Source organism: Diplotaxodon limnothrissa, linkage group LG7 (assembly GCF_057381915.1).
Source record: "Diplotaxodon limnothrissa isolate DT_005_m linkage group LG7, D_limnothrissa_male_GT1.1, whole genome shotgun sequence".
NCBI classification, from domain to species: Eukaryota; Metazoa; Chordata; class Actinopteri; order Cichliformes; family Cichlidae; genus Diplotaxodon; species Diplotaxodon limnothrissa.
In genome coordinates, this window is record NC_140602.1 from 8,760,272 (window position 1) to 8,779,908 (window position 19,637).

General features: G+C 39.7%; 2 protein-coding genes across 3 annotated transcripts; both read right to left on the reverse strand.

The window, feature by feature from the left end:
* Positions 1 to 1,159: 1,159 nt before the first annotated feature.
* LOC146627730 (S-adenosylhomocysteine hydrolase-like protein 1) lies at positions 1,160 to 12,397 on the reverse strand. Its single transcript, XM_085358947.1, has 17 exons — positions 12,143 to 12,397; positions 6,914 to 7,010; positions 6,403 to 6,540; positions 6,135 to 6,235; positions 5,803 to 5,905; positions 5,618 to 5,712; positions 4,036 to 4,142; positions 3,833 to 3,949; positions 3,560 to 3,623; positions 3,384 to 3,472; positions 3,189 to 3,259; positions 2,974 to 3,068; positions 2,793 to 2,891; positions 2,296 to 2,364; positions 2,103 to 2,181; positions 1,254 to 1,374; positions 1,160 to 1,166 (listed from the first exon to the last, which is right to left on the reverse strand). The coding sequence occupies exons 1-17, from the start codon at positions 12,395 to 12,397 to the stop codon at positions 1,160 to 1,162; spliced, it is 1,707 nt and encodes a 568-aa protein (XP_085215073.1).
* Positions 12,398 to 16,037: 3,640 nt separating this feature from the next.
* LOC146627731 (muscarinic acetylcholine receptor M2-like) lies at positions 16,038 to 19,063 on the reverse strand. 2 transcript variants are annotated; one of them, XM_085359130.1, is made up of 4 exons: positions 18,872 to 19,042; positions 17,895 to 18,655; positions 16,708 to 16,749; positions 16,038 to 16,341 (listed from the first exon to the last, which is right to left on the reverse strand). In XM_085359130.1, exons 1-4 carry the CDS (start codon positions 19,040 to 19,042, stop codon positions 16,038 to 16,040), a joined length of 1,278 nt encoding a protein of 425 aa, XP_085215256.1. The 2 variants fall into 2 exon arrangements, with proteins under 2 accessions (XP_085215256.1, XP_085215255.1); XM_085359129.1 differs by lacking the exon at positions 16,708 to 16,749 and having other exon boundaries at positions 16,038 to 16,361; positions 17,792 to 18,655; positions 18,872 to 19,063.
* Positions 19,064 to 19,637: the final 574 nt, after the last annotated feature.

Here is a 19,637-nt window from a genome sequence, read left to right on the forward strand (position 1 = left end):
TCCAGGAAAAATGATACAGAAAGGTATAGGATTTGCTTGACAGATGGCCAATATTTGGCATGTGATAACTAATTCAACAATTTTGTGTGTGATGACTTAAGCAATGGATGTATGACTATTAGTTTTATTGGGAACGACTATTCAGCATCCATAGGTATGATTACTTTTGACTGACATGACATAAGCAAATGGAAATGTCAGAAAGCAGCAGGGAAATGTATGGAAGCAACTGATTCATGTCCAAAATCATTTGCAGTTTGTTCAGAGAGAGGAGAAATTGCTACTATGATGTGCACAAATGACTGAGTGTTGTGGAGGTTGAACTAATAGTTATGAGAATTTCAATTCTGATCTGAGAAACGCACCAAAGCGACTGAGAAAAACTGTAAATCTAAAAATGCAGTTTAACCAGCCACAGCTGATTCTCATTGTAGATGAACATCTACACAGGTGTTACTCCTTCAATTTTTCAACTCCTTCAATTCTGGCAGCCAGAAGATTCTTTCCTAGGTGTGTTGCCCTAGATGACATGAGATGTGATGTGGATGAGAACCTGTGGCCAAATGGAGAAGACCGAGTAGAATAGCATTACTATTGTATGTGTATCAGTGGATGGTGTGTATACAAATTCTTGTATTTTGGGATTACTTAGTGCAAAAAAAAAAAAAATACAGAAACAAATATTAACGAATTCTGCATGATGTCTGATTCATTCCAGTAACATATATTGAAATTATAAACAGAGATGTGTCCTTGTTTTACACAAGAAAACACTGTGTAATGCTACATGTTGTTAGTGTTTTTTAGGTCATTGTTTTGTGGGTGACAAAGTGTGTTTGTCGGCTGTCAACCTTTGCTAGTGTTCTGGAAGAATGAGTTTATTTGAGACCTGAATGAAGTGTTTTGGTAGTTGTAGTGCATTTTGAATGTGAAATGAACTGCTTTGCCAAGCTGAAGGTCAGTTAGGAGGATTGTGTGAAGAGTTTTGCAAAAGTGACCTAAGTATTGAGAAATGTGTCCTAGCATCTGTAAAAAACTGTAATATGCTGTTGCTTCAGATACACTCTGTAAAGCTTCAGACTGTAGAGGGCGTCAGCGCTCCTGTTTTCACAGCAGCTTTTCTGAAGATCGTCTGTCCGTCAATTTTGTGAGCAAAACATCAATACCTGTTACAACAAAAACAGAAAAAGATCAGAAACATTAAACGTTAAAATGTGTGTTAGTGTTTGTCTATGTGAGAGAGAAGTTTATGCCTGTAATAGTTTGGTTTGAAGGGTCCGTGTTTGCTGATGCCCATGTACTTGGCCTGATCATCTGACAACTCTGTGAGGTGTGCGTCAAATATCGGCAGGTGAAGGCTGGCCACGTATTCATCTGAAAATATGGAGACACAAAGATTATCACACCTTAATTTTCTTCTTGGCTATACTGATAGAACAGGAAAAAGAATAATTAATGACAAAATAAAATTATAATGGTCTATAAAACATTTAATATGATTTTCAGGCTTATGTGCAGCCCTGAGACCCATTACAAATGTATTATGTGAATGTTTTCAAGCTTGATTTTGTGTTGGATAGTGCAAAGTGCAAAAAAGTATTTAGACTTTTTTTTTTTTAACTTAAATTAAATAAAATCCCCTTTAAGTAGCTTAATAATTATCATGCTATATAATATAAAAAACATATTTAAAGTATCTAGTAACACTAAAGTAAATGTAGTCATTATGTAGAATGGCACTTTTCCACAATCAATACTTTATATTATTAGATCATAATTATTAATTCATTTATATGCATTTTAATTTTGTAACTTTTTAATGACTGTATTACAGGTATTCACTTATATAATGTAGATTTCCAATACAAAATGGTAAGTAACTAAAGCTTAGTATCGAGTACAAGATACATTAACAGCTGTGGGATAGAAAGAGAAAGTAATTAAATTAAATTCAGTTTTAATTGTATAGCACCAGATACAACAACAGTCCTCAAGACACTTTATATTAAAAGGTAAAAACCCTACAACCAACATGTGCAAGCACTTGGCAACAGTGGGAGGGAAAAAGTCCTTTTTAAAATGAAGAATGCATTGTAACTTGCCCATCTTCTTTGGCAGCAGGTAGACATCCTTGTTGTATCTTCCTTCTGGGGCATTGTACAGCTCTATGAGAGCCATGGCCTGAAACATAACAGCGAACGTTAACTAAAAGTGACTGCGAGCAGCCTAATGACTGACAGAGCTGCTGTGATGCATTTAGAAAAGAATAACCACTTTGTAAATCTGTTTTCTTACCTGGGTAGCGGCAGTGATGGAGAGGACAAATGAGGGCACGGTAGAGCAGCTCAGATTCAGCAAACGACCCTGAGAGGAAAGTCAATACTAAATGAAAACAAATCACGTAAGAGCGGCTATGATTACAACCATTTGAAATAATATTTCATCCCAATTGAACTGTGGTTTGTATGTACTAAACAGGATAACGTTATGATTAGTGTAGTATGAGCCCCCAGTTTAAAGCACAGCGTACACAAATGCTCTTCCTGTGCTGTCTGATGTTATTATTTACTTTTGGAGGATACACACCTGGTCTTTATATCATAATTGCTGCTTTTCTTTTCTGAATTTCTCTCTATTTTTATCTCAGAATCTCTCAGATTCATCCATCTGTTCCTTATAATACATTAAGAAGAGCGCATATTTCTCTTGCTAAATAAGCAGTGTACTTTAAGGTCACACATTTAAAGTCCTTACATGATTTGGGCCTCATTAGAAGAACAGAGTATCCTCACCTCTGCCAGCAAGACAATTCTCTTGCCATCAGGCCAGATGACGTGATCCACCCGAGGTCTCACATGCACCCACTTCAGATCTAAAGACCGCAGACCAGCCTGAGACATAGGAATCTATAGTTTAACGCCAAATCATTCACATATAGAGGCCTATACACGCACACACAACATGTGTCTTTACCAAATCTATCTCACTGCTGGAGTGTCCCATGTTGCAGACTATGCAGCCATTCTTCATTTTGTCCAGATGTTCTCTCATCACAACATTTTTATTCCCTGCAGAGAAGCAGTGAGTAAAAAAAAACAAAAAACAGGTGAAAAAAAAATTAATTAAAAATAATATTTTGATTGTTTTGTTTAAAAAAAAAGTATTAATCATAGGATGACAGCAGTCACCTGTGCAGGTGATGACCATGTCTATATGTCTGACTATTTCACTCAGTTTAATTACTCTGAAGCCATCCATGCTGAGTGGAGTGGGGGATAAGAGGACAGGGTTAAAACAGTATTTCATCATGTTTTTTTCATGGTGTGGCGTGAGAGGAGGGAACACTTCACATCTTGGTTGATAAAAGCTTCTTCTATTCATACCAGGCCTGAAGGGCACAGATAGGATCCACTTCTGTGACATACACTATAGCACCCAGTGCTTTTAGGGCAGCGCAGCAGCCTTTTCCAACCTACGAGAAAAAGAAATTCAACACAGTCTGGCCGAGTGGCTTAAATGTGGGTTATTTCACGGGGCAAACACTTTATATCCCACTAACCTCGCCATATCCACACACCACCACCTGCTTTCCTCCAAACATGATGTCAGTGGTCCGCTTCAGCCTGGAAGCAGAGTTGATCATGGTCAGTTTGCTGCTATGCTGGTGTTTTTATCTGTTTATTCACTGGCTGGGCCCATGACCTCATTTTAGGTTTGACAGACAGTTTGTCAACCTATATAGATGACAACCGGAAGGAGCGTGTTTGGAGGCGTGGTCCTGCTCCTGAAATTCCGATACATAATCTCCAATAGTCGCAACAGGATTAATTACCCTTCCAGTACAGACTCCTTGCAGAAGTACAGGTTGTCAAACTTCTGTTTGGTCACCGAATCGTTGACATTCATAGCAGGAACAGACAGTCTGCCTGCCTTTGACAGCTGGTACAACCTGAATCAGAGGCACGGAAACACCCACGTGAGCTGCAGATTGACTTTGTAACCTTAAAGTCATTCGAGCTTCGTGTTTACACTCACCGATAGATCCCTGTGATGCTTTCCTCCACAACACCTTTGAGATTCTTAAACAGTTCCGGATACTTCTTATAGATCCAGTCAGTCAAGTCACCACCGTCATCGAGGACCTGGGAATAATAAGAAAAACAAGCTCAAGGCACCTTCATGGAAGCCTTTGTAGATAACACACTGAATTGTAGGTCAAATGGTTCTTGGCCCACATAAACATGAAGCAATAATTTTCAATAAAATGCATCTGAAATATATAAAATCAAAGGTTCATGTACTCAAATAATTATTCATTAAGATTCCAATAAATTCCAATAAATTGCGTTGAAAATTTGAGTGTAAAGGAACAGTTTACCAAGTATTAATTATATTTGAAATACTAATGGTGTTTAAGATCTGAGGCTACAAAAAGTCTTCAAACACGAACAGTATCTTCTGAAATACCACGGAGGATGTGAGTACAAATACACTCCTCCTGAAATGTATGCTTAAATATTACATTAATCTCTCTTAAGAGAATCTGCACATGAAGCTATCAGGTGAAAGCCAACATTTAGGAGAAAGTTAGCTCAAAGAAGTTTATTTTAAGACTCCAGATGAGGCTGCAGGAAAACATAGCTAAGGATATAGAGCTGGAAATGTGCATAATAGACCTGCTTTGAAAAAAACAGGACACATTATGCATACAGTGAGTGAAAATAATTATTCAACCTCTTGTTGAATTTGTAAGTTTGCTCACTTAGAAATAAATGAACAGTGTTTAATTTTCATGGTAATTTCATTTTACTGGAGAGAGACCGAATATCAATAAAAGATCAAGAAAAAATAACAAAAAACCCCACACTGAGTGAAATGATCCCCTACAACCCTGCTGTAATTCATGCTGGTTGTGAGTCCATATAGCACACAGATTATAATCAATCAATTACAGATAATTCTGATCTTAAGAAGTATCTGCACAAGTCTGGAATGGCCTACAAGTCCATCAGCAAGAAGCGCGGTTCGAAGACAACAACTGCTGGCTTGATTATTCGAAAGTGGAAGAAATATAAAATGATCACTAGTTGCTCTCGGTTTGGAGCTCCACGTGAGATCTTGCCTCATGAGGTGAGATAATTGAAAAAGGTGGTGAATCATCACAAAATTATATCGGAGGAACTTGTTAGTGATCTGAAGTTAGTAGGAACCACACTCACCAAAAACACCATTGGTAACACACTATGGGGTAATGGACTAAAATCTTGCAGTGCCTGCAATGGTCCTCGTGTTCAAGAAGCCACATGTGCAGGCCTGTCTTTTTAAACGATACAGAAACGTGCTGTGGTGTACACAGCTGGTAACCAGCTACAAGAAACACTTTACCACTGTGTTTGCCAACAAAGGGTTCTCCACCAAGTACCAAATCTCATCTTGGTTATGAAATACTTATTTCACTCAATGACATGCAAATCAGTTTATAACTTGTATGTATTGTGTTTTTTCTGGTTCATTTTTGGTTGCTAGCCTGTCTCTCTCCATCAAAATGAAACTACCATAAGAACTGTGTACTTCTAGGGGAAGCTATGTGACGTGTAAGCAGAGTCGATCATCATACCATGTTGGGCTGCCAGGTCTCAGTGCCGACACAATGGTCAATACACCACCAGAACTCATCCTCCGATTCTCCTCTCCACGCAAACACTGAGATGCCTGAGAAGGGAAGTGGCATGAAAAATGTGTGATGGTCAAAAAAGTAAGAGGGAGGAAGAGTAAAACCAGGAGCTTGTGCAGAAGCTGTACCTGCTTTAACCAGAGCAGCTGCCACAGCATTCTGAGTCGAGAAAATGTTACAAGCCGCCCAGCGACACTGCGCCCCCAACGCAGCCAGAGTCTCAATCAGCACCTGCAGGACACCATAAACACACAGAGGCCGGTTCTAGACACTGAAGTAGTGCTAATGCAGAATTATATGATGCACTGTGGATAATATGCAATATAGAAATAAAATAAAATCTAAATAGTGATATTCTTCTCTTTATTTAAAGAAACAAACCAGATCTGTATTTGGCACTTTGTAAATCTCTGTCAATGCTTGTTTCTTTATTTGACAGCAGTGTGTGTGTTGAACTGACCGCTGTCTGTGCAGTGATGTGTGTGCAGCCCACTACTTTGGCTCCAGCCAGCGGTTTCTCCCCACCTGCCCTTTTCCTCAGGTTCATCAGAGCTGGCATTTCTAAATATCACAGATGAGAATCAAGACACAAAAACCAGGACAGTCTTAGATCCTCCTCTTGTGCATTTCTCTACAGAGCCTCTTTAGATGGGCAGTAACATTCATTTTACTGTTATATTGTAACTTCTGCATAAACTGTGGTTTGAAGGCCGTTGGTACTGGCGTACCTTGCTCTGCCATTTCTATTTCTTTGCGTCCAAAATCAGCCTGACTGATGTTTTTGATGCAGAAGTCAGACGGGCCTTTGGTGGATTTCTGAAGCTTGTCTCGAGGAGAAGACTCATCATCAGAGGTGTCACTGTGCACTGCAACACATAATTTAGACTATGTGAGACAAATCATCTGGCTGACACATGAAGGAGTATTACAGAAACACATGATTCTTTGGCTCAGGTTTTCCAGCCTTTATCTTGTTGATAACTAGGTGATTCTTTTCTCTGATCTCTTTGAAGTCTGCACATACTCTGGCAGTGACTGACATTTTTGAGAAAGGCTCATGGAGCAGATTAGGACCAAATTAATGAGACCTAATTCTGCAGAAGACTTTTCACTTTAATTAAGGTTTGGCCTACAGGTTAATCCTCAGTTTGCGATGCTGGGATCAAAAAAACAGCTCAGTTTATATATCAGAGACATGTGATTAGACTTCACAGCGAGTCTGTTTTCATGTTTCCATACCTGAAGCGAAGCTATCCGTAGATGACTGAGACATGGACCGAACAGTCCTTGTGGGAGGTCTGTTGAATTCTTGCTTCTGGCCAGTGAACGGTATTTGCTGAAGAATCATAAAAGGAAATCACAGACAGGCTCAAAAAGACAGATACCAAATATTTCAGTTTTACCTCTCAGCAGGTCACAAAGGTTTTTTCCTCTCTGTTTGAAGCAGATAGATGCGGCAGTCAAAGCAGATACATTTGCTCATAAAACACCAACTTTCTTTTAACTCTCTTCTCACAGCCTATCTGTGTCATTAATCTTTCTATTTCTCTCTTTTATCTCTGTATCTGTTGCAATCTCACCATCCAGTGTGGCTGTTTGAAGGCTGGGCTGCTGCCACAGGAATCCCACTTGGCCATGTCTGCTCCCTGGCTGCACGCGTAGACTTAAACCTACAGCTCAGCCTTACTGAAGGCTCACCACCTGTCTTCAGCTTTTCTGTGGATGGCAGATTTTTTTTTCTGCTTTTGTTCTTTCTCTTACATATGTGCACACCCACCAAGACCAACACGCCCACACGCTGACCTCAAGTGTTTGAAGCTTTGCATTTAAGATATCATTTGATTGCATTCTGGAAAATGTAACATATTTCTGTTTTTTGCAAACTTGATCCTTAATAAGCCTCAAATGGGAACATTAGCACCTTGTGAGATGCATTACAGGAAAGGAGAGGGTGCTTATTTTTTGTAATGTAAAAAATACAGTAACATATAGCTCCTAAAGTAATGGGGGTTTGACTAACTTGTTTCAATTCTGTTATTAGCTGTCATAACTCGTCAGCTGCTTTCAAACCCCACAGAAGGAGAAAACAACAACTGTGAGCAAAAAAGAAGAAAAAAGCAAGAAACTGCACTCATGGCTGAAACACAGCAGTCATGCAACTAAAAACAACAAGACAGAAGCGATTAACACATATGTTTGAGGCTTTTTTATGACACAAAGCAAAGCAATGAAAAAGATATTATGCATGGAAAAGGTGTCTGCCTTCAGGAAAGCTTAGTGAAGCACGAGTTCAGGTTTCTAATCTCATCTCAGAACACCTACAGTGTTATGCAGAATTGATTTGGTTTGCCATGTATTTAATGATGGTAGCCTATGGTTTTTATATTGCACATTTAAAAAAGCATTGGTCTGGGTTTACGTTCCTGAAAAAATCTTTCTTTTCATTACATGTGATACAGTTTAATTCCAGGTATCTTTAAGTCCAGGCAGGGTAATATTTTTTAAATCCCCCAACTTAACCACACATTTAAACTAGACCGAGGGTGCAAGAAGAAATCTAGAATCCAAATAAATTTTATAATGGCATAAAATACTAAGTCAGGGCAGGCAGTCATGGAAAGAGACTGGACACCCTGAGGTCCATTAAACTAAAGTAAGAGAGACAGACAGACAGGCAGATTATCGATCTCACAAGGGAAATTACTGAGGAAACTACAGGAGCTGCTGTGACAGACTGTCCACTCTCACGATGCCACTCCTCTACACGTCAAATTCTTCAATGAATGAAATACAGTCCACATACATGAACATTTATTTCATAAACCTGCTGATTTAAAACAGCCCAGCATTGTCAAGTTCCTGGTCTGTTGACCCAGCGTTTTGAGTTTTAGTTTATTTGGATGTTATGTTTAAGTTCTTTAGTGTAGCTAAGTTCATTTGTTTATTAGATTCCCTTTGTGTTTTCTACCCCTGTATTTAAGTTTCCCTCTCCCTTTATGTGTTTCATGCTGCGTGTCTTATGTTGTCAAGTTTATATTGTCATGTCTGCGTCTCATGTCTCCTGTTTTATTTTGAAGGTCTGTGTCCTATGTCAGTGTAGTCAGATTTGCTTCCTTTGTCTCATTATGTCAGACTAGTGTCAGCTGTTTCCCCATGTGTGTATTTAGTCGGCGTGTTTCTGTTCATTCTTTGTCAGGTCGTCTGTTGTTCACGTCACGTTCTCCACACCATGTTTCCAAGTTTCATGTCCAGGTTTTTTTTTGTTGTTTGTTTTAGTTTGTTCACTCCATACAGTCTGCCTCCGCCAGACTGTGACAAGCATGCCTCATTTAAATACTTTGTTTGGCAAAGGTCTCTTGTCAACATTAACAACATTAGTAAACTTTGCTGATCTGGTTTAAATATACACTTTATGGGCAACAGTACTGGGTCACGCCTCATAATCTCTGAAATTAGGTATATAAAATCCAGCACCTAGCCGTGCGCTCTGCCTGTGCAAACATTTATAAAAGCATGAATTGTTCTTAAGAGCTTGCTAAATTAGGGTGTGGTACTGTAACAGGATGCCACCATTGCAACAAGTCAGTTTGTGAAATTTCCTCCCGCTGAGATATCCCACAAGTGGTATTATTGGAAAGTGGAAGTGTTTAGAGACCACAGCAACTGAGCCATGAAGTGCCATGAAGTGCCAGACCAAGTAAAGACACTCTAATGAATGGTGTGAAAGAGAAACCAAACACAGGTCTCTGAAGCGGACAACAAAAGAAAAACAAAGGACGAGCTTTGTTACATAAGGGGCAGCAAGCCCAACCAAGTGGCAACCAGAGATCCACCCAGGGAACACAAGTAGGACACAGGACGAGTATGCAGATGCTAAAACACTGATTCAGAACTGTGGGTTTTGTGGTTTTTAACTTTGAATTAACCCTTTGAGGTCAACACCAAGAAAAAACAATGGACTGTGCACTTGTGTCTTCAAGACAGCTGTGGCGGACGATGGGCAGTAAGGGCGGATTATGACAGCACATGTCAGTTTGATGACAACATTATTGTACGGTGCTGTTTGCCAGGCACTGCAGGGTATAACGAGGCTTTCAGTCTGTTCAACTTGTCTTAAAATGTGCCTCTGGAGCTCAGGAAGATTTTGAACTTTGCTATGAATTCTTTGGATTTTTATCCTTCACCTAAATAAAGGTTTTGTTGTTTCTTGAAGTTTGCCTTGAGATTTCAGCATTTGATTAAAGACAAGACATAGGAGACAATTAACTAGCAAAATAAAACAGGCAGTGAACATCGATAAGAAACTTGAACAAACTGTACAAGAAAAGACACATGAGGATGAGATGGAAGTAAACTCTATAGCAGACTGGGATTAAAGCATAATCAGAGCTGAATTGTCTAAAACACGAGTAACTAAACTCCACAACTCCTAACCTTGACCTAAAATATGACATGCTGAAATAAACATGAAACTAACAGGAATCAAAAAGCAGCCTAGCAGTAAAAGGCATGAAGGAAACTAGAATTTAAGACGAAACACAGATAACAGAAGTCCACAGCAAATCCCACAGACCGTGACAGTCACAGAGCAGGATCACTGCTCTACTGAGGCACATAGTGTGTCAACAACTGCAGAGTTCAAACCTCCCCAGGCATTAACATCACCATAAAAACTGACCAAGCACTTCCTGTAAGTGGCCCAGGGCTTTTGTACATGGGGTGTAGTAATACCAGGTACAAACAAAAATAAATTATATTAAAAAGTCACCAATAAATATAAATAAAGCTGTATTTTAAAGTCTGGGGGCTTTTTTTTAAACACATGGTTATAAGAAAACCTTGTGTTTCGTAAAATCACTTAAATACCGCCTTCCAAAAATAGCTGCCACTTACACAAGCCACCAATCATTAACACAAAAGCTATTAACCTCTGACTTGGAGCAGTGTGAAAGTTAACTTAATGAGGTACAGGTGGACATTCAAATTCAAAGCAGCTACTGCACAGATACTCTTCAAATAAATCTCAGAATTACATCTTAATGTGTAAAATATCTCTCTCTTTGTGTCCAACCACACATTTCCTCTATGCCAGTGCAATCGACAAAGACCAACATAACCAATGTAATGTTGCTTAAACCCTCTAATCTTAAAAAAGCTTGAATTGTAATTACACATCAAGTCCTCGACTCGCTGCCCTCTGTAAAAGAAAGAAAAGTTGTGATACCTTGATACAGATGGACTGCACCGCCTCCTCACTCTTGCCCTTAGATATATTCACTAGATTATACGCTTTCTTCATGCTAGCACAGTGACTCTCATGAACCCTGCAGAGCTGCAAGCCGATGCTGTTCAAGTGACGCTTGATGCCACTCCCTCACCAAACAGGTGACAAAAGAAGGTGGAAGTGAGAAATGTGACCTCTGTGAGGCTTTCTGTGTGTGATTCTGAGAAAATACAGACAGCAGGAACTACAAAGATGAAGAGCGAGATTTAAGGAAAGAAAATCTCAGTTGAGTGCTTTTTGAGGCCACAGATGAAAATAGTTTAAAATAAACAGACAGCAGGGAGGTGACAGTTTTGCAACGTAATGACAGTTATTGCAACATAAAGAAAAACGACAGAAGAACTGGTCACGAGGAAAGAACATTATTCTTAACAAAAGGGTTACAGAGGTAAGCATGAGAGGCCATGTGACAATAGAGCATGAATTCATTGTTTTCTGTCCACAGAATGACCAAGCAGCACTGCAGTGTTACTGAAGTCTCTTAGAGTGGCATTTGACTGATTTAAACTGTGACGGAAAAGACAAGAGCCTGCAGAAACAGTTGGTTATTGTTTTCTGTGGCTACAGGGCAGCTCTGTAAAGTCACAGGACCTAAAACAAAACTGAGGCCATGATAGGAACTTTGGGATTCAATATTTTTGGAGCTTGATCGGCAGCAAGAACAGGATATATTGCCCATTTCTGATTGTACATAGGTGTATCTCTGATAGGCTCCCAGGTTTGTGGTGACACAAGAATGAAATATGTATGTATATATATATATATATGCTTTTTAAAAGAGACATTTGGATATGTCAGAGCAGGGAAGGGCCAAATGTACTAAGTAATTGAAAAAGAGCTGCCATTTTTATTTGCCCACACTTCCCACGAGTAGTTCCCATAAACGTTAAGATGTTTTATCCTTCTTTCACAAACATTTATTCAGAGGTCCTGCTTTTAATGCTGCAATCATCAGACATGACACGAGTCAGTTTGTTAGCTCTCTCGTTTTACATTTTCAGAAAGGGAAAGCAAGTGCAGTATTTGCGTGAGCGTACTGGTCAAACATTCATGGCGACTAAATATCATTAACATCTTGAGTAGATGCACATTCACGCTCCCCGTGGTGTAGTCACAGGTGCATGTGTGATGTTATGTGGGCCTAGCACTTTTATAGTGATAGTGAAAACGCTGTCTCTGCTCACCATGGTAGTCTTCAGCGCTTCAGTAACCGGTTCTTTCGCCATAACCTTGGATACCTCTAACCTGTCTCTGTCCCGACTTTGCTGCGCCCTCCTCCTCTCTGCTGCTTTTAGCATCTGCAGCAGGTTCGGACTGCCTTTGCTTTCCCTTGTTCCACCATTAGCACTCTCCATATCCTCCCCATTAAGTTCAGCTCTGTACTCCTCTAGTGGTTTCAGATACCCATCAGCTAATCCCAGGATCTGGTTCTTTTCCATGTTTCCTCTGATAGTAATGTGTTGAATTAGCTTCTTTCTTCTTCTTCTCTACCCACATATATCTGATATTTCCTCCTCCATAGAGTGTATTTACTCTAAACAGTAGCAGTTCTTGGTTACTTTGACTAAATGTAAAGCAGATAATTGATTTTGGATGCAGTGTGTACAGTGTAAACAGAGATATGAGCACTGCTGCTCGACACGAGGCAAACGTAACCTGGAAATGCAGGAGTGTAACTCACCTCCATCAATAAGTAGATGTCAGTTTGTGCCGTCATACAGTCTTTCATGCTAAAAGGACACAAGGAAGCCCTTGCATTCAAGATCTGAGTCATCTGGACTTGCATTTCTTGTTTTTGTGTTGCCTTTGATAACACTGACTCAAATCCCATTAAGGCACATGTGTAACTCGATCAGAGGGTTACATTATAAACAACCAGGCATGATGTCATGTTTACATTAAATGCCACCAGCATCAACAGAGGCCCCGTGGTTCCTGATCACCTGCTCCAATGCCAGGCTGAAAGACACGAGGTGGGATTTTGCATGTAGGTATGGGCAGAAGTGCCTGGGTTTCTCAGATAGGCTGATTTTTGTATATATAAGGGGTTTGAAACAGTTATAAATCGCACTTAGTGTTCCCCTGATGAACTGCACTTACAGAAAGAAAAAACTTTGCAGCAAAACAGCAGAAACTTTGGATGATAGCCAGTGTACGGCGAGCTAATACATAATGGCCACTGTGAACCAGACGAATAAATATAGCAAGACAGACAAGTCTTAATGTTCATACAGGGGCACCTGACTGGTGTTTGAAGACAGATTTTATTAACCTTTGTTTAAAAAAAAAAAAAAGGTCCTTTAACATTAGTCTGTACAATAGTTTTGTTATGTCTGGTTAAATAGATCGCAGTAGGAAGGTCCCTACAAACAGAATAAAAGGTTCTTCTGTGCAGTATCCAGTGAACTGGACAGAGTTGGTCTTTTCAGGTTTCTACCTTTTAACCTCCAGGTACATGTTTTTTTTTTATCCACTAGAGGGTGTAACAGCTCTGCAGGTGTTGGGAGGTGTTTTCCCATCAGCTAAGACAGAAAAACCCTCTGAGAGAGAAGACTTTAAGATGATGTTCAGGACGTGTTTGCAGTACCATGATCGGAGACGAAGCGCCTGGATCTTTCTCTATTTTGAATGATAATGTTATCAGATTTGTAATCTTTTTTTTAATTGTACACTAAATACAGATGGAAATACATTTAAATTCTCATCTATAAAATGGTGTACTGTTTAAACATTTTTATTTATAATACTGAGTATTGTCAAATATAACCTAAATACTCATTTGGATATCAACTTTCAAACAAAGTATTGCCAAATAAAATATGTCTGTCCTGAAACCTGTGAAACTCAAATAGGTTTTAATCAGTTTTGGATCACTGAAAACTCTCACCACATGCAACAGTCCCAGGCAGTGTACAAAATATAAACAGGATAGGTTATAATTATAATGTATTATTATAACACAATAAATAAGTCTGTAGAATAAAAACCTGTCTCCCAAACCTCTTACCGCTGCTGCTCGGCATCAGCTAGGAGCGCGTGCATCTGTACCAAACCAAATCAGGGAATTAGGAGGGGTGAGGCAGTCGGAGGCCACGTTGTTGCCAAAACCAAAATAAAAGTAATGCCAGGAAACAAACATGTTTCTAAGGACCTTGAGGCAAACATTATTTTATGGAGACAGGTTAATAATGTTTTTTCTGCTGTTTTCTAGGGCCCCCGTCAGTCATGGGCTCTTAGCCAAAATGATCGTCATCATTTTGATTATACAATTTGAACAATATTAACCTACTAAGCTTCTACCTAAGTAGGATTATAGTCTATATAGTTCAAGTAGAAAGTCTATTTACTTCTTATTTTTATGTCTAAACTCTTTTGTGGGAGCACTTTTTGAGTGATAAGTCTGTAACAGGACAGAGGACTGCACACATCCTAATGCTTACAGCAAATAACTCTTCTCGTTAAAAATGTGAAGTAAATTGCTTTTGGCTGGTAAACTGGATTACAATCTTTCAAACACTTATCTGTATGTGACTTAAGCAACCTCAGCTTGCTGTCTAAGGCCGTGTTCACACTAATATGTTTTTGTTTGAAAATGCATCTTTTTCGCTCCGTTTTGGCCTTCCGTCCACACCGAGACGTCGTTTTTGGTCAAGGAAAACAGACCTTTTTGTAAACGCTCTCCAAAGTGGATACATTTGAAGACACCGTTTTAGCGTTGCAGTCATGTGATCAATTCACCTAAGATGGCGGACGGCATTGTGCAGCAGTTGTTTTGTTTGCTCTCAATTTTGACAGCCTTTATAAAGATTAATATCAGTTTGTAAATGCTCCAGATAGCTCCAGATAAAACTCAGCACTTTTCCTTGACTTTTCAAAGAACCAGAAAGTAAATAAATGGCAGACAGAAATGACCCAGCTCAATCGTATTACTTTTCACACATGCACAGTACAGGAACGTAGGGTTTTCAGTGTGGAAGAAAACAACTGAAAAAGATAGTGTGGACACGGAGCGTTATTAGACCAAAACGCCGTTTTCCAATTTATCTGGATTAGTGTAGACGTAGCCTAGGACTCCTGCAATGGTGTTCAGACCCAAAACCTACAGTTCTTCTAGTGAGTCTGGCTCTAAAAACAAATTAGTCCCTAAAGACTCCCAGCATAAAAAACATGACTATGTTATTTACAGCATCTAAAACAAAACAAACAAACAAAAACAAATGGGTGACATCATCATGGGTGATGGCTACCTCTTTCTTTCGTATACAGCCTGTAATCTTGTGGCAGTAATTTGGTCGGTTTGGTTAAGTTTTTTTCATATCGGATGATAGCCAATGGGAAAAAAATAATATTAGCAGAAATGAAGGAAAAAAAGAGGACACCCAGGTTATGACAAATAACTCTGATTCCAAACTGTCATCCTTTTTATTTACACAAATCAGAGAAAAAGAGGGAAGACACAGGCACGTTTAATAGTCGCACACGTCTCACAACATCACAGATTACAGGTTCCATTAATGTGAAATGTAAGTTTAGCACGACACACAGGACACGCATCACTTCACAGCTGCTAATTCTCTTTTCTCCCGTGGATTTAGTATAAAGACATGGTTCATTTTTAGAGCTTAGCTCTAATGCTCTCATAATAGTATAATTTTCAATCACATCTTTTTTAAACTACCTTCACAAAACCATCACAACAAGCACATTTTAAACAACAAACTGCACAAGTTTGTGTAGAAGTAGCAAAAAGAGGAAATAAAAAAAGAAATAAAACTCCAAGTGACTGTTATGCAAAAGTATTTTTCAGACAGTCAGTAAAGCTCATTGAAATTAGTTCCATTTAAGTCTTTGAAAGTTTGACTTTATAATATGATTATGAGTTAAATCACAGTTTTATTTTCAGTGGAAGAAGGGGGCTGGGGGGGATTCTACCACCGAAAAGCAACATGAAGTAATTGCACAACAAGACCACACTTTATCTATGTATCTATGTTTCCAACTTTCGAAATCATTCTTTAAAAGATTTGTCACATTATTCAGATTCCACCACAAACACAGTAAAGCATTTGCACCCCCTGCTCATCGTGAAGTGCGTATGTTCTTGTACTGGCACAGAAGCAGCTGCTTGAAGGTGTTCTTGAAGGTGGCGTTGCAGAGGGCATAGCAGGCTGGGTTGATGGTGCTGTTGATGTAGCACAGCCAGTAGCCAATGGTCCACAGCGTGTTGGGGATGCAGATGGAGCAGAATGTGTTGATAAGCACCATCACGTTGTACGGCGTCCACGTGACGACAAATGCAACCAGGATGGCCATGATGGTGCGTGTGACCTTTTTCTCCCTGGAAGAAATTCCCCTCTTTTTCCACTTTGCCACAGCGTTTTCACTCATCGCGCGCATTGTTACCTGAAAAATGACAGTAGAAGAAGAAAAGAGTTCTATTGTTTCTTTTTAGTGTGTTTGTGTGTGTGTGTGTGTGTGTGTGTGTCACTCCTGTGTAAGTCCAACATAACCTTCCATACCTGTGTTGGTACCAAATGAGCTGTTCTGAGTATTTCACAAACTGCTGGGATTTTCCCACAACACCATCTCTTGGGTTTACAGAGAATGGTCCAAAACAGAGAAAATATCCAGCTAATGCCAGAGGTCAGAGAAGAATGGCCAGACTGTTTCTAGCTGACAGGAAGTCATCAGTAAACAAAATAACCAATTGTTGCAACAGTATTCAGAAGAGCATCTCTGAATGAACAACAACACAGAAGACCTCACACGCTTGTCAGCTAAGAACTGGAACCTAAGGCTCAAATCATCTCAAACTCATTTTTCGAACATAATGAGTTCACTGTATTCAAATCTCCTCCACAGTCACCAAAACTCAATCCAGTAGTGCACCATCTGGATGTGGTGGATCATCATGGATGTGCGACTGACAAATGTTAAGTGTCTGAAACAAGTGTGTGATGCTATCATTGCAATATGGACCAAAATATCTGAGAAATACTTTCAGTATTGAATCTCTGTCAAGGAAAATTAAAGAAAATCTGAAAGTGTATCAATTTCACACTGAGATCAAAGAAAAGTAAGAACGACCCAAAACAACAACACGGAAGTTTCAACCACACAAAAATGCTTCATAGAGCTGAATGAATGCAGTCATGCTAGCAACTCTGTGAGGCTGCCATCAGGCACAAAGATCACTTAAATTAAATCTAATATCATTTTATTCCTTTTTTTTCTTCACCATGGTTACCATCTTCATTTATATGGTTACCAGTTTACTTGAATAAGTAAGAGTGGTATTTGGTTAGCTGCTACCTATCTGCTAAGTTACATCAACGGACAGAACATATCGACTATGTTTGTGGTGTTTAGTAATTCATTTTTACTAAAAATTATCTGACTAATAATATGTCCTGTTGTGCTGTTAATTACACCACCTAACTACTTTCTGCTCATTTGAGTTAAATTCAGTTATTTTGTTTAATTTATGTTTGCTGCACCCTTAGCACCTCTTTGTGTGTACATTAGCTAGCATTAGCTTACAACTCAGCACTGGACTCTCTTGTCCTAATACTTATTCCAAAAAAAAAAAAAAGATTGTGAACTTCTAGATATTTTCTTTATGGTCCAGATTATAAACTGTTCCAGATGTATTCTTTAAACTACAGGCACCAAACTTATGATGCCTCTAAAATAAAGACAACTTCTGCTGAGCTATTAAATATGGTGATAAAAAAAACAACTTTTAATTAACAACAAACTTGACATGACCAAACCCATGACTGCTTTAAATTGTAATAAATCTGGCCAATTAAGGATGAATATCTTTTGATTACCTTAAACAGAGTTTTCGTGACTAGCATTTGAGCGTCAGCTGCTGAGTTTTTCCGAGAAGATGGTTGGGCTTCATTTTTCCCAATATTTGAGTTTTTCCGTGACGAAGGTGGAATCTCAGCATCCTTGGATGTCGAAGCCTGAATGCTATCTGATGTGGAGTCCACCTGGTTGGTTCGGTCTTCCTTGCACGGACCGATTCCGTTCTGTTGCTGTTTCTGCTGGAGCATTTCCTTCTCCTTGCCATCTGCAGCCTCTTCCTGAACCTTTTTTGTTGCAGTGGTGTTCTCACCTCCTTCCTCCTGGCTGTTAGAAGGAGCTTCTCCCAGACTAGTGCCTGAGGTCTTCCTGCTGTCTTTCCTCATGCGGCTGCGACTGGCCTTGGAGATGCGCCAGTAAAGGTAGATCATGATGGCCACAGGTAGGTAGAAAGCCGCGATAGCCGTCCCGAAGGTCACCGCTGGGTTGGAGAAGAACTGGATGTAGCACTCATTGGGTTTCACAGTCCTTCCCCCAACTATGAACTGCCAGAACAAAATTGCAGGAGCCCACAGGATGAAGGACAAGACCCATGCTGCTGCAATCATCAGCCCTGCTATTTTGGTGCTGCGCCGCACTGGGTAGCTAAGCGGTTTGGTGACACAAAAGTAACGGTCAAAACTGATGATGAGCAAGTTCATGACTGAGGCGTTGCTCACAACATAGTCGACAGCCAGCCACAGGTCACACACCACTGCTCCTAGGGGCCAGAACCCAATCACAATGTAGACGGTGTAGAGGTTCATGGAGCAGACACCAATAATCAGGTCTGCGCAAGCCAGGCTGAACAGGAAGTAGTTGTTGACGGTCTGCAGGTTCCTGTTTACCTTTAGAGGAACAACATAGAGGAGGCTGTCAGATGCTAATCTTTTTTGTGCAATGTGATGTGTGTTTTCTCGTTTCTATTAAATTACCACTCTGTGCTGGGTTGCACATGTTCAAGTCTTATCTGTAAGTCTGGCTGTGCTGTTCAAGGTGTCCAGAGATGGATGTTTGAATCACACTCATTAATCATGAAGGATCAAAACAGGAAAACCCCAAACCTTTATAGAGAGCATGACCAGGATGTTTCCGATGACAGTGATCAGACTCAGAGATCCTGCAACGAGAATGATGAGCGCTATCTCCAAAGTCGTGTACGGGCTTCGAAAGAAGAGGCCAGTGCCATTGCTGACACTGATGTTGCTAGCGTGGGATGAATTGAGAATCTCCATGCTGTCCAGCATCCTTTGCATGCTTCAAGCGTCGTTCACATATGTGCAAAACCTGAAAAGAAGAGAGATTATAAAACATAAGTTTTTAGTACTATAGGTTTGTTTTTGGTTTTTTTGGGGGGCCGGGGGTGTTCAAATTATTCAGTATCTTTCTATGTGTAGATGCAAAATCATGCAAAATTGTGCAGAACTTGCAGCATGTAAATGATTCGCAGGTGTTTTTGTGCTAACAGCTTGCTCCCGGTGAAAAGAACGGACAGGTGTGCAAATAAAGGTCACAGCAGCTTTGTTTACAAAGTCACAGCCACATCTCACAAACAGGAATAACATGTTAAAACGGCTTTGATGCTAATGGAGATGCTGACATGTTGATTCTGAAAAATGAACAGTTTCAGTAGAATTATTGTGTTAATTTACTTTTTTAAGAACTCTTTAAAATGGATATGCTGCAGTCTTTCCCAGCCTTCACTGTGCGACAAGCTGGTTACATACTGGAGTTAAACATGCTTGTCTTTGGGCTTTAGGAAAAATATGGACCACACTGAGAAAACACACACTGTCAGCAGGTTTGAAGCCAGAATCCAGATAACAGACC